General features: G+C 35.1%; 1 protein-coding gene across 2 annotated transcripts in view; it reads left to right on the top strand.

The window, feature by feature from the left end:
• The window catches only part of FREM1 (FRAS1 related extracellular matrix 1), a 132,781-nt gene that overhangs the window by 42,397 nt on the left and 74,904 nt on the right, over positions 1–15,480 (top strand). For both annotated transcript variants that reach the window (XM_063455148.1, XM_063455149.1), the window contains exons 7-20: positions 939–1,047; positions 2,244–2,375; positions 5,037–5,381; positions 5,824–5,966; positions 7,424–7,620; positions 8,109–8,199; positions 8,752–8,919; positions 9,738–9,946; positions 10,838–10,931; positions 11,386–11,638; positions 12,196–12,381; positions 13,171–13,356; positions 13,928–14,124; positions 14,810–15,038. In XM_063455148.1, coding sequence (XP_063311218.1) covers positions 939–1,047; positions 2,244–2,375; positions 5,037–5,381; positions 5,824–5,966; positions 7,424–7,620; positions 8,109–8,199; positions 8,752–8,919; positions 9,738–9,946; positions 10,838–10,931; positions 11,386–11,638; positions 12,196–12,381; positions 13,171–13,356; positions 13,928–14,124; positions 14,810–15,038 — 2,539 coding nt within the window. The remainder of the gene's footprint in view (positions 1–938; positions 1,048–2,243; positions 2,376–5,036; positions 5,382–5,823; positions 5,967–7,423; positions 7,621–8,108; positions 8,200–8,751; positions 8,920–9,737; positions 9,947–10,837; positions 10,932–11,385; positions 11,639–12,195; positions 12,382–13,170; positions 13,357–13,927; positions 14,125–14,809; positions 15,039–15,480) is intronic.

Genomic DNA, 15,480 nt, shown 5'->3' with positions numbered 1-15,480 from the left:
ACTCTCCTCTTTGCCTTCCTTTTGCCAGGAGACAGAGTGTGCTTTAATTGTTGTCCAGCTGGGATCTGACTCTAAGGTGTGCTGATTTGTCTGTGCTGTGCTGAGCTGTTCTTCAACCTCCTACATGGTTGCCTTTAAGTGCTAGGAGGAAATGACAGAACAACATTTCCTCCCAGCCCAGCCATGATCAAGGTGAATAAGAGGCTGTTCTTGTCAGGGTCCCATGCCATCTGCAATGTGGTCAAGTCCCCAATAGGCCCATATGAAGTTAGATGGTCTTTGTGGACCACAGAACATGGCCAGGCACCTTAAGGTTAGTACCTCTTTATGGCAGCCCTGAGGGCCAAAGCCAGGTAAGTTGTCAAACCTCAAGGGTTTAGGCAATGAGTGCTCTGATGTCCTCCCTCCAATGTAATAGTGAAATCATTTGGATTGACCAAGATGAGTTGCCAAACTGTTATAGAATGGCTTGATAAATTGCACTAGAAGGGTAGCACGGCACTCAGGGCACCATAACAATAACAGTGTGTTTTAGTGGTTAAGATAAAAGCTCTACCCTGGAATACACTACAGCGCTATAGTTGTTATGGTGCCAGGGATATCCTGACACCCTTCCCAATGTAAGTAGTCAAAACATTTAGTAATTCACTTTTTACCTGTGGTCCACCAGCACCTCCCTACTGTAGCCAGGAGCTATGTGCCTGATAGGCATTGCTCAGGAGCTCCTAATGATAGCTCCTAACAGAAGCTTCTGGATCTTAGCAACAGAAAGCAAGAGGTAGTGACCCAAGGTAAGAAGTCAAGCCATTACTAAACGGTTTGCTACATACATTCTGGGCATTCCTTGGCACCATAACCACTATAGTGTGTTGTAATGATTATGGTGCTTGGATTTTTCCTTTAATGTGGGTACATAACAGTAACGTTTCTTTTAACAGGTGGAGTTTGAAGTTCACGATTTCTTTTTTGAGAGAAGCTCCCCTATAACAGTCCATATATCTATCAGGACCGCTGATACAAATGCCCCAAGGGTGTCCTGGAATATGGGTAAGGTTATATATTGCAATTCTAATGAACAGAATTAATTACTGAATGTTGATGTTTAACCTATGAAAGCCATATGCAGGTTTCACTCCCAGTTTTGTACTAGAAGACTGAACTTGAAGTGAGTGCTGTTCTGTTAATAGAATCAATTGCTGGAAATGCATTATTTGAAAATCTTGGGAGAACCAAGAATTTAAGAAAACTGTAATTAAAAAACAATTGTTACCAATCTTGGGTTTGTGTCTAACATCTGATTTAAACAGCACCTTTCTCTTGTATTTAGTTTAAAATGTTTCCCAGCAAGCAATTGTTCTGAATTGGCTGCTCATTTGGTATAGAAATCTTTATAATTTGGATCATACAAAGGGGAAACTAGGATTAATATCCCCATGCATTATATGAGTGGCAGAGAATTATGATAGCCGTGGTAGCAATGCATGCTGAAAAAACTTTAGCAGGTTATCAAATTAACTTTAGTTGTATAAATAAGCATTAGGAAAAAAATAGTACAATATACTATAACAGAGTCAGAATGAGACAGAATGATCTAGAGTAAATTAAGCAATAAATACACATTTTACATTACTATCCAGCATTCCAAACAAATACACATTTTTCATTACTATCCAGCATTCCAAACACACTTATTAAATATGATGACTTGTGTGGGCCAGGGGTATGAGTGATAATTTCTACCTGGAAAGCCAAATTCAACATAAATGATGTGGAGTATCTCCATTCAGTGTAAAATAAATTACCAGCAACAAAATTGTTATTCCAAGTTGAGCTACCAGACTGTTTCATCACTGTAGTCAAAGGTCAATCAGTCAAGAAAAGGGAAAATGTCTAATACACTTAGATGTCCAGGAGTAGTGTAGTAGTCAACCAGTGCTCTAATGACAATGTAATAACATCAGGCCTGTATAATCCAGGTCTTGAGGTCCATTGACTATCAGAAGTTTAATATGATGACAGTACAAACTTAACTAAAATAAAGAAATTTGCCACAATTATATACATTTGAAAACTTCATCTGTTGCTGCCACTTAAAGATACAATTTGGACAAGCTTGAGACTCATCTATATTGACTACAGTGGAAACGAAGGTGTTATTTGTTTTTTTAACAAAAAGTTATATAATACATTTGCTTCAAAATGTAGTGCTTTGTTTTTGTTTTATTATCCTTTATTTTTTACAGGTCTTGATCTTTTAGAAGGTCAGTCTCGACCTATCACATGGGAGCAGTTTCAAGTAGTAGATAACGATGACCTAGGTGCAGTCCGTTTGGTGATTGTGGGTGGTTTACTACATGGACATATAACTTTAAGAGGTAATTGTGGGTTATCAGCACTGCAACATATCTCTCCAATTCTAAGATTGATGTGAATTTTACAAAAACCTATGTTTCATTTCTTCAAATTACTAGCAAACATCCATGTAAAAATTCTGATGTCGTTTATCATACCTGTGAGATTTCTGCTGTGCTGTTTGGAATACTTACGCAACAATGTTTTTCATGTTTTTACATGTGCAATAAAAATAAATTCTAGATCTAAAAATATTAGGTATATTGAAAATCACCTAAATCACCTAAATTAAATTAAATTAAAGATATATATATATATATATATTTTTTTTTTGCTTTATTTGATATGTTTTATTGTGAAGCCTATTAAAAAACGTGTTATTTCATTTTTGTTCATTATAAAAAGCATTGATATCTAGATCTCTTAGTTCTTATGTCTTAAGCTTTGATATTCTGTTCCTAATATACTTTGTAAGCTTATTCCGAATTTAGAGATACTCTTAGAATACTGGAAAATAATAATAAATAATTTAAAGTGAAATCATATTTATGTGCAATTTTTAGCAGATAAAACAAACTAAAGTCCCAAGAGTAGTAAAAATAGGACAGGATTGTGTAAGGCAAATATAGTAACTCGTTTCTGGTTTGGCGTGATCTGCAATGTGTTATAAATCACATTGTCTGTCTCTCTGCCAATGAAAAAGCTTATAGACAAAAAAATATTGTTTATTTACTTTAGTACTCCATCATGGCATAAGCTTGCGATTTAAGACCAGTGAGCACTGAAGAGGTTAGAACTTACTCTACCTAATTCTGTTAAACCCCTTAGTAGCAAATGTGTAAATCCAAATATATATCAGATGGAAGTTGATAGTTTGTAATCCTCTAACTATTAATGATTCAGAATAAATTGAATATCCACAGGACTGGAACAAAACTGTTCAAGTGAAAAATTGGGAGATTAGGACAAACCTTGAAGTTGAGGTGTTTTTTTTTTTTTTTTTTACAAATAACCCTGGCTGAAGTGGTATGAAGCTTTAACAAATGACACTCGCCATCAGCAAATCTGAAAAGTTGTGATAGGACTGTCAGGAAATGGCCTGTGGTATAAAATCTAATACATGTGAATAAGAATATACAGTATAGTGAACTAGAAACGCTGTAGGTATTTATTCTTTCATTAATATCATAAAATGAATGTGATATGTAGAATCCATTTAGATGTAGAAATATTCTAGGTTGGCATTCACCCATAACTTGACATGTGCCTTAAAGTTGAGAAAATATGTCTTTGGGCAACGTATACATTTAATAACTTTTCCCAATATCATTAGATTAGCCTTAACTTGGAACTCCTCCGGAATCTGATGCAGTCACCCCTGAAAACAGCTCCTAAGGAGTTTTTATATTTTGTTCCACAAATTACATCTGAATAAAAATGTAGTAAACTATTCATAAAAGATTTGTACAATAAATGCATTTAAAAAAGCCAGAACAGCTTTTTTAAATGTTAAGGTTTTTCTATGCATAACACGGTCAAGCAGAGGTCTGTAGAATGTATCTTCAAAGGTTCAACTTGTTAAATTTATAAAAACTGTAACAAATGACATAACAATCAGGTTCACTAGAGGCACAGCCATGGCGCACATTGCACTGGAAAAGAAGAAACAGGAATATTCCTACTAAGTTTAATAAAAAGGACTGAGATAATAACAGTAATTGACAGGGACCCAGGATGGAGGTTTTCAGTTCCAGGACAGAGCTAAATGTGTGATTTCTACATTTAATTTTATATTTTCAGACCTATTTGTCTGAATATTTAATTGAGGATTAATAAACATAATAAGAAAAATTCCAGGAAATGGCAGGCTCATTTTAAGGAGCAATGGCATGTTATACTCTTATCTTAATGAGTGACTAAGTCTTTAAAAAGCCTTATGTCAATTGGGGATATCTTAATTATTTAGTGGCATTTAACTAAATATGTTTAGCATACTATAGTGGACGAAGAGATATAATGAACAGAGCATACCTAGGTTATCTAGCAACCAGATTGAAAATGTATGTTCGCACCCTCCCCTCCAACCCCCTACACACACTCACTGTGGAGGTTTTGGTGTGTTATTCTGAAATTGCACATATACACATTTATAAATACACACACATACCACATAGTCCCATTCATATACAGGCACAAACATACATACATACACACTTTTTATATACACACATACTCACAATCATACACTCACACACATCTGATGTTTATCCCTGGTATCCAGTGGTTTGCTGTTGGGAAGATTCGGTGCACTTATTGTGCACTCAGCTCCATGCAGCTCTGTACTGATGTACTGATGCTGGTGCTGGGATGGTTTTACATTAGTACAGGGCGGCACGCCAGAGCATATGATGATCCCAACAACTCCCTTGCTGCCCATAAGGTTTGGTTAATAGAACCAGCAACGCTGGTACATACCACACAGAACCCGTAGCGGAGCTTCCACACCTCCCACCTAATTAGAACATCACTAGACCATAATAGAGGCATGGAAAATATGTGACCCTTAAAGAGTTGAAGGGAAGTATTTAAATTAAAACTTTAGGGGAAAAAATGTAGAGTAATATAATTTTACAGAAGGAAACCATTATGAAATTATTTTGAAACGGTGTTGTTTATTCTTCCAGGAGGCAAAGGATTCATGTTCACAGTTAAAGACATACAAGCTGGAGATGTATGCTACCATCATGATGACAGTGATACTGCTAAAGATTTTGTTGTCTTTAGAATATTTGATGGGCGACACAGCACCAGGCACAAGTTCCCTATTAACATCCTTCCCAAAGATGACAGTCCTCCTTTCCTTATTGCAAACATTGCCATTGAACTTTTAGAAGGACAGATGGTTTTAATCCAAAGATCAGTGCTCTGTGCTTCTGACATGGACTCCAGTGATGACTATGTACGTTTTAACATTACCAAGCCATCCATTGCTGGGGAGATCATGAAGAAACCAGGACAAAACCTCCTAGGTATGGCAGCTGTGCATCTGAGAATAGAATTTGTGTGAGTGTGTTATTTACTACACACCAAAACTACATTTGTCATTTTTATTTTACATATATTTAGTGTATATTTATTGCTAGTGTTAGGCAATAGTAATGAACTGAACCTTTAATTATAGATATTACAGGGACAGATCCATTAAATATAGAGTTGTATTGAGTTGATGTCTGTCTTTAAAAAACTAGCTGATCTAGAAGAATCTCACTTAAGTAAAGGTATATATTTTCTAGAACTAACTATTGTTTCTCAACACACCACAATTCACTCCCTGGAAAGTAAACTTCCTAGATTTCTACGTTGATTTCCTACCTTACTAGCAGACTATATTAAAAAATAATAATCTAGGTATTAATAGTTTCATGACATTTATGAAATAATTAAGTATTTTTCCATTTATCCTGTACAAAGCATATCCTGTTACCAGTTTCCTTCAGAGGGACCTGTTCAATGGCATTATTTTTTATCATCATCTCGGAGGAGAAGTGTTTGAAGACTCATTTGAATTTGTACTGTCAGATAGTCATGATCCACCTAACCTATCTGAACCTCAGGTATGCAAAGCCATCTTAACACGAGCTGCTCAAATAGATTGTGAACAGGGTTCAGCTTAATATTCATATTAAAAATGTAATTTCATTTTAAATATTTAAACTTTGTGTTATCTTGCAATTAATTCATATTAATGGAGATTTTGTTTCTTCCAAAGACATGGGAGCACATTGTGCTCCATTCTGTGCAAATACATACTTAACATTTAAGGGGGTTCTTGTCACAACCATATAGGTGACATTGAATTCACGTTCAGCATATGAATAATATGAGTTAGTAACTAGTCATTTCTAAGTTAGACATTTATGGATCGTCCTTAATGTCTTCAATAGTAATTTGCTTGAAGAAGAACAAGCAAGTACAAATGGTTCTATGCCAACAAATTGTATGCAATTGGAGGTACAGTATGTGCAACATGCAACAATTTTGTCCAAAAAAAAAGTAAAAACTTACTTCAAATGTAATTGGTGCAATGTTTTTGCTAATGGTAATTACACAAATTTAATTGACATGACTGAATGTTGGCCGTGTAAAACACATTATATAACAAGAACATACTAAAAGACAGAATAAAAAACATTTACTAGATACTGATAACAGTTCCAGGGGTGAAACCATTAGGTCCATCAGTGTATTTGATGGTGTAAAAGGTGTCCGTACATCCTCCTGAGAACTTTATCCAGCTTTATTAATTATTATTGTCATTTACATAGCGTCAACTTACATATTGCCAATTCTGCAGTCTTTTACAATATTAATCCTTGCATTTGATGCACCTTTTAATTGAAACAGGTTTGATAGAGAAAGGGCAGTGCATGTTTGTAATGCAGTATATTTTATTAACACATCTGTAATTAAAGAAATCAAGCTCTCTTTTGTTTAAATTCCTAGTGTGTATGTTGTACATATCTACATATTTTCGGCGTATATGTGACCAACACTTGCCATTCACTCCTGAATCTTTAATAGTGGTTTAGTCCATGCTATCTGCATGTAAATATATATGCATCTTTTTTCCAGAATGCATGGTGGCATTTGTCTATATCATTTGGTTCATAGTAGCATGGATTTTGATACGCAAACAGAAATGGGTGAAAGTTTCCAAATGGGTATTTTTTTTACAACCCTAATTATAAGATCACTAGTGCTTTCCAATCCTATCAACCGGTCTGTCTCTAGAGTTAATCCAAAAATAATCTATCAAACCAATATTCCACCAAAGCAAAACAGTTAAAAATATATTTTTCCACATTCCACATAAAATACCTTCTACATTTTGGGACTGCTGCATCCAGCACTAAGCATATTCATTGGCTGACTTGTTTTTGTGTATCCTAATTGAATCGGACACCTGGTCCCACTAATGTAGCTGTGGCTCACCGAAGCTCAACTGTTTGCCACTAACAGCACCCACCTACACAGCCCTGTAAATATCGGTTTAATTTCTCCTTGCTTGTAGGCTGTAATTATACACATCACCCCTGTAGATGACCAGCTTCCAAAAGAATCTCCAGGAACAGTGCGTCATCTGATTGTTAAAGAAACTGAGGTTTCTTATATCACCAAGAAACAGCTGCATTTCATTGACACTGAATCTCCAGAAAGAGAATTAATCTACACCATCACTACCCCACCTTGTCGAGCACCACCTTATAGGTATGTTATAGCAGCTGAGTTACATAGGCATTCATATTTTCCAAATCTTTTTGCAATTCAAATTTTATTAACGCTTTTCAAAAGAAAGAGGAATCGTATAAAACAGTTGGAAACAAAGGTAAGTGCTGGACTGAAGTTGGGAGGTTTCCCAAATGAAATAACTTTACTACAGTGTCGTTGCCCCTATTCACATACATGTGAATAGGGGCGGAACAGTGAAGGGAAAGGAATAATGGAGGAAAGGAAAAAAAATAGAACAAAGAAGGATAAAGAAGAAAGAGGAGAGAAAAAGGAAAAAAGTGTGGGGGGTCGAAAGTTATGATTGATGTATCACAAAGACAGCCATTCAGGAATCAGAGTTGGTGGAGGGAAAACATCTATCCTTGGAGACCAAGGATTTTTGTACATCTTTGATTGCAGCAGTTCATTTATCTCCGGTGAGAATCTAGATGGCAAATTAAATGTAATTTATTTTATTTTCTCTACAGCAACTTCGACTCGGGGAAAATTGTTTTAGTTGGCAATGTGTCCAAGATGCAGAAGGATTACACTGCTGAAATGGCAAAAACATTTACCCAGGTGAGCTGTCACATGACCTATGATTAAATGTGCTACACTTTAGAGATATTGTTTTCTCTGGATAACTACTCTACACACTGTCCCTCACTATTTTACTGAATAATGCTTACTGATGTGATATTAAAGGAGCACTATAGGTTCAGGAACACACACATGTATTCCTGACATTATATGGTTAAAACCACCATCTAGCCACCCTGGTCCCCTCATGCCTCCCTAAAAATAGTAAAATCTTACTTGTATTCAAGCCTGAAGCTGTAACTCTGCATGCTGTTTGCCTCAGAAAAACAAGCCGTCTGCTGACATCATCAGAAGTGGTAGCCTGATCCAATCACAATGCTTCCCCGTAGAATTTCAGTGCATAAACTCTTATTAGTTATGTAACAACCAGATTGTTCAAAAATCTAAAGTCCACCAAGGTATGGCGATGATTTTACATCCTGTGTTTTTCATAATTTATGTGGTAAGCAATTAATTTATATTTTAACATTTTTAGGTGCTATTCACAGACATGTTTTTGAGTTTTTCTAAAGTATATTGTTTTGTTTGCAGCATGCTGTGAGCCATATGAAAGTTGTATATATCCCCCCAGTGGAAGAGATAGGCCCAGACCCTCTACATGTCCAGTTTATTTTGTCTGTCAGTAACCAACATGGTGGCACGTTACACGGCATTTGTTTTAATATTACTGTCCTTCCAGTGGACAACAGTCCACCACAGGTGAGTCAATTTGTGACAAGTGCAAAACATACATAGTTACAATAAATTATTTTTATGGATTCTCTTTAGTGATTGTGATGAAAACAGTATAAATAGATACATTTATCCAAAGCATATCTGGCTTGGAGATTTTCCCACTTTATCTGCTGAGGCCATAATTTGAAATTCACTTAAAATTCACACTGTATTCCCAGCAATTCCCATTTACTAACCCTATTAGTTTTGCTCTGGTGTCATTTACTGCGGCCACACAATCTCACACCCAGTTTTTATGTGTGGGAATATTCTATTAAATTCTCTCTGTTATTTTAAATGTTAAGAAAACTGAAAGCTTTAGGGGTTTATTCACTAATCTGGAATGTGCTGCAAACTAAAATCCAAATAGCAAAATATGGGCTAAAATAGCTAAGCTGTTATTATAACTGAGATGACGTTTTTTTTTTTCTTTCCTTTTGTTGGCCATTTTAGCCTAAATTTTGCCATTTAGATTTCAATTGTCTACAATTATGTTGATAGACTTTTTTTGTTGTGTTTTTGTTAGAATAGTTTTGCCACCAGTTGTGATGTACTGATACTTTTACAAAAATTCTGCATTAACATTATGGATATTATGTCTGTGTAACCACTGTATTTCTCATTTGTGTTTATGAAACTTTATCTTTTTGTGATTGTTTTATAATGCCTGCTCTTTTTTTTCTTTATTAAAATTTGAATTTGTGGAAATTAATGAAGACTTTTGTACCATTACTTATGGTTATTGATGGTTCTTACTCATTATCAAACAATTTTTCCACTTTAATTGTGAGCATCTCTTATAGGTTTTTATACATGATTTGAAGGTTGATGAAGGGGGCAGTATTCCTATTACATCAGACAATATCCACATCACTGACAAAGACACAAAACAAGATCAGCTTCAGATCCTCCTCCACAGAGTTCCATTGGAAGGTGTAGTTCAGCTGGATGGATCTACAATGAATGAAGGCGATCGATTTTCTTGCCTGGACCTAAGCATTTTAAAAGTTAGGTTAGGATATATTTTTTATTCTTCATTATGTTGGTAATAGCTCTAACTTTGCAGTTAACTTTTTCATGATTGCATTTTATAAAATAAAACATAAGGACAATGTCTTAAAATCTATAATGAATAAAACAGGAAATCAAGTAACTCTTAATTTGTGCAAATTCAGACTGGGGGCATTCAGATTGTATTAAATAATCCTTTCAGAATCTGTACTTTGGTCATCAGGCACTGTGATTGGAGCAACCTCTGACATACACAGGGTTTATTCACTAAAGTTAGAATTGTCAGTAATTCAAATGAATTTAAAGTGAATTTGAAATTTAAGGTCAAAGAAGATGAACTTGAAAGCATTGTTGATTGGTAGAATGTTTCCAGTTCAGCTAATATGGACTCAAATTTCAAATTAACTTTGAATTGCCAAAAATGTACAAGTTAGTAAATTGCCTTGTTAACGTCAAACCATGTGATGTCCTATTAATTAAATTAGAAGGCAAGTTAGATTGACCATTTTAGGGATAAGTGTGCCAGATCATTGACACACAGGTCATGTAACTCTTAATGGACATATGTTTATTATGCATCAAGTCCACACTATAACCTAAGAAGTCCTTAAAAGATTTTCAGTGATGACTCAATTGTTTTTAAGAATAAGAGGCAGCACTTTCCATCTGAATAGTTATATGTAGGAAATTGTGTAGTCAAAACAGGAGCTAGTTTTTCTAAAGCTGTTTTTAAAAAAAAATCATTTTCTTTTTTAGAAATATCATTACACTTTTTATTTGTAATTGTTTGCCATTCTGTAATGTTTGAGGGAGTTGTAATGTGCAATGTGCAGTACATGTGCTGTGTAATGTGTTTTAAAATTGTTATAAATATCTATTTTCATTGCCAAAGGTACCAGCATGGTGGCTCTGAGACACTGCACGATAAAATATTATTTATAGCCACAGATGGTATCAGCGCAACTGAATTTATCCTAAAAATACAGGTCAGTGTCTATGCTGCAACAAAATGTGATTGAAATGGCAGAAATCAGTGTGAATGTTTGTCACGGTTATATTGCATTGTTTATTATAATACGCAAATATGTACTGATGGGTTAATATAATTTTTCGTTCATTACTTAGTAATATAGTTACACAGGCTGAAAAGAGATATGTGGCCATTAAGTTTAGCCTCTCTGTTTTTGCTGTTGATGGAAAAGAAGGGGAAAAAAATCCAGTTTGAAGTGCTTTCCAATATTGCCACAAACTTGGAAAAACGTATTACCTTAAATAATATGATACTGCATGAAAGAATGGGTGACTGCATAGGAGCTTTTTCCACTTAAAATCATCTGTTTTTGCTTATTGCTCGATGGTTGTATCTTTTTTTTGTTCTGTTGTGTTTATTATATTCTGCTAGAAGAGCACTCTTTTTATTATTTTTTAATTTATATGCAGGTTTCCCCAGTCAATGACGAACCCCCAATTATAAAGGAAAATCTTCTGCCTGTTGTAATGTGTCCAGAAGGTGAAAATGTGGTCATCTCAGCAGAATACATCTATGCTACAGATGCAGACAGTGATGAGTTAAAGCTGATTTTCATGATTGCTCGGCAACCCCTTTATGGCATTGTTCAGAAGAATGGAGCTATTGTAGATCGCTTCTCACAGAGTGATGTCCTTGCGGGATCAGTGGTCTATAAGCATACTGGTAGGTAAAGAGATATGATATCTGCTCCTCCCTACAATTGTATGTGTGAGCTGCACATGTAGGAAATGCAGAGGTAACACATTGCAGTGAAAATTATGAAAACTAAATGAATAAGTAAATTACATAGTTAGATAGCTGAAAGGTGACATGTGTCCATCAAATTCAGTCTTTCTCATATTGTTTTTGCTGTTGATCCAAAAGAAGGCAAAAAACCCAATCTTAAGCGCTAACACTTGTGGAACAAACAAGGAAAAAAATTCATTTTTTTGACCCCAGAATGGCAGTCAGATATCTCCTTGGATCAATAAGCATTTACCCCACTAAATTAATAGTGAAAGAGAGTGAAATCACTAGTTGTTGCCTAGACTTCTCATTGTTCCTGGAGAGGAAAACAACTGGTAATTAAGTTAGCGAATAAAAAAAAAGCTTTTGTAAGGCAAAATGTTTAACTACCAAATTTGAATCAACACTATTAAAGTAACACAGTTTGCTTTATAGAAAGAAAAAAATCATTTCCCTTGAAATGACTTCTTAGAATTAAAATGTTTCTCTTTCAGGTGGAGAAGTTGGTCTGACGCCATGTTATGACATTGTAACACTTGTTGTCTCTGATGCTGAGACAGAGGATTGCTGTTATAATGGACCCCATCTACCTGTGCTGCCAAATCATGACTTGTTTCCTGTTTATGATCTCAATATCACTGTATTCCCAGTGGATAATCAGCCACCATCTCTTACAATAGGTAAATGAGACTGTACTGTATTTATTTTACAGCTTACAATATATTTATTGATGTTATTTCCCAGTAATGATTCATGGAGAATTTTCTTAATTGAAATCTCTTGCAGTTAGAAGGAAAGAATATAAGTGAGATGAGAATGTAGAATGTGCATTGGTGTTCCCGTATGGTAAAGATAAATATTGACCCTTTAAGAAGTATCTGTATCTAAGCCCCTTAAATTATATGCTCTCTGAGAGATAGAGAGAGAGAGAGAGAGAGAGAGAGAGAGTATAATGGTCTACAACCATATCTACTTTGTGAACCTTTAGCCTGCCTGATACTCTACAGATAGAATAGATGTTAGCTAATCCTTTTAGCCATTGACATTGTCCATTAGTAAGTGTCCTTGGTTGGACACCCTGTGAACAGGGTCCAGACATCTAGGACAAAGTTTTATCCCAGGGAGTACATGATTTTCACTATTGCTGTGCAGATAGGGAATGACATGTCTTTCAATAAATCTTGGATCATGGTTTGCCAGAACTCCTGCCTCCACATAGATCTTTAAACATGCATTTCACACAAAACATTCATCACGCTCGGCCTAGTCTTCTGTTACAAGTATCACCTTTTACATACACCGTACCCATATTAAAACACCCTGTAAGGATACATTGCTTAAACCTGTAAAAAATATATTCAGCATTTTATTAAGCATATCCAATTCAGTGATAATTACTTTCTTTACTTTCATTCAGAAATAAAATATCAGTAAACTGTATAAATTTCTCATATTTGTTTCATGCACAGGTGAAATATTTGTAGTAGATGAAGGAAAGTCGGCAGCCATTACGATCAACCACTTAGGTGCAACTGACCCAGACACTGATATTGCTGCTATCAAATTCATTTTAGCTTCTCCCCCTCGATATGGCTACATTGAAAACATTCTCCCATCTCCAGGATTTGAGAAAAGTAACATGGGCATTAGTATTGGTAAGTAAATAAGGCCTTTGAAGTCACAATTACAAATCTTCCTTCAGGCTAATATATGAGAAAACATTTTTCATATGAATTTGTTTTACAGCCCTTACCTTCTCTAAGCCTTTTGCGTTCATTTGTCAGTTGACTTAGCATATTGAATAAATCTGTTTATAATGATCGAGAGGAATTCCATTATCTTTCTGAAAAAATACAGCCATGTGCTTAATTTATGCAAGTGTCAAAGTTGACTTCTACAGTGCATCTAACTTCCTTCAGTTTTAATTGTGACAAAATAAATATATTCAATGCAAATAGTGAAGAAAACATGGGTAAACAATGGCTTGTGGTCTTGCCCTTGGCAATGAAGGAACAGGGAGATAACGCAGCTAAGTTGGAGTCAACATGGCGGAGGTGCACGTACTCTTAATTTATTTTGTGTATTTATTTAATTTTTTATCTCTGTTTCAAGCAGCTATTGGTTTGCTCACATTCCCTTTGATTTCACTTTTAATTTTTAACCAAAGGTCCTAAAAATGTAATGAAATATAATTTCTATCTCAAAGTTGTCTTTTTTTTCTCCTAGATTCGTTTCTTCTCAGTGACATAATGTCCCTTAATATAAACTATGTGCAGTCTCGACATCACAGAATTGAACCAACTACCGATCAGTTTACACTTTTTGTCACGGACGGCAATCATCGCTCTGCAGACAAACCATTTTATATTGTAATCAACCCAACGAATGATGAAGTACCTGAATTTTTGGCCAGAAATATAACAGTAAGTAGTTATGATATTTCATATGTATATAACACATTATCGTGTGTCATAGGTTTGTCTAATCATGTCATGAATGGGTCGTAATAGGCAACTGCTTTAACTTACATGTTGCTATTTTAGATCAGGAAACATTAAAAATTCATAAATAAAAATGCACTAACATTTATTATTTCACACTGCTTGTTTCTGCCACATTTATAATGATATTAGGAAACAAATGTCCTTTTTCTTCGATTCTATCAATAATAAATATCATTTTAAGTATTAAAAGACCAACCTTGTCATATATGTTCATTTGCACACTATTTCAGTACAACGTAAGAAAAGGTGGAGTCCAGATGACTAGATAGCCCACTATAAGGTCGGGGGGTTCCTTAATACACCTTATGCGGTTTAGCAAGAAGAGCTAATTTGACATACAAATTTATCAACATCTTAGCACCAAAAAGAAAAAACATGAAGGTTCAGAGGACACTTGGAATGTGTTTCTGTAAAGAGCTCATTAGAAGTCCACTCCATATCAAGATATATGTATGTATGTATTCCTTCCTGGTAACCATTCTTGAGTTTTTTTAAAAGTCTAGTAATAGTCTAGTTACTACTAACTCAAAAAATGTCCACTTAGTATTTGTTGTAGTGCCATCTGTTTCTAAATATACTGGATGCTGCTTCTATTCTTCCCTAGGTTGTAGAAGGACAAATGAGACAGCTTGATGCAACCATAATAAACGTGTCGGACATGGATATGCCTCAAAATCATTTAGCATTTAGTGTTATAGAGTACCCTCATCATGGAATGATTGTTGGAGAAGGCTTACAGCACAAGGATTATATGAGTTTCAGTCAGCCACTTAGAGGATATCAGAATAACCTTCCCATGGTACACGATTTCTCAATGAATCTCCTGAAGAATGGTGAGTATGCAGTGTTGGAACTTATAAAGAGAGGGCCCTGGTACAATAACGTTTTGGACCCCCCTCTAGCACAATCATGCCAAAAAGGGAAATCCCCATTTGTCGTACAACTCCCACAATACTTTTCCAACTGGTGATCTACCATGTGCTTATCCTTTCATAGCTGTATTTGTGAGCAGTGTTTGTGTAAGCTTGTTTTGTGTGTTCATATATATTTGTGTGTAGTGTTGGGCTATAACCCCTTTAGTGACCAGACCGTTTTTCAATTTTCTTACCTTTAAGGACCAGGGCTGTTTTTACATTTCTGTGGTGTTTGTGTTTAGCTGTAATTTTCCTCTTACTCATTTACTGTACCCACACATTATATACTGTTTTTCTCACCATTAAATAGTCTTTCTAAAGATATCATTATTTTCATTATATCATATTATTTACTTTAAAA

This window comes from Pelobates fuscus, chromosome 5 (genome assembly GCF_036172605.1).
Source record: "Pelobates fuscus isolate aPelFus1 chromosome 5, aPelFus1.pri, whole genome shotgun sequence".
Classification (NCBI taxonomy): domain Eukaryota; kingdom Metazoa; phylum Chordata; class Amphibia; order Anura; family Pelobatidae; genus Pelobates; species Pelobates fuscus.
Note: the sequence above shows the minus strand (reverse complement) of the source record. Positions and strands in the feature narration are given on the sequence as shown.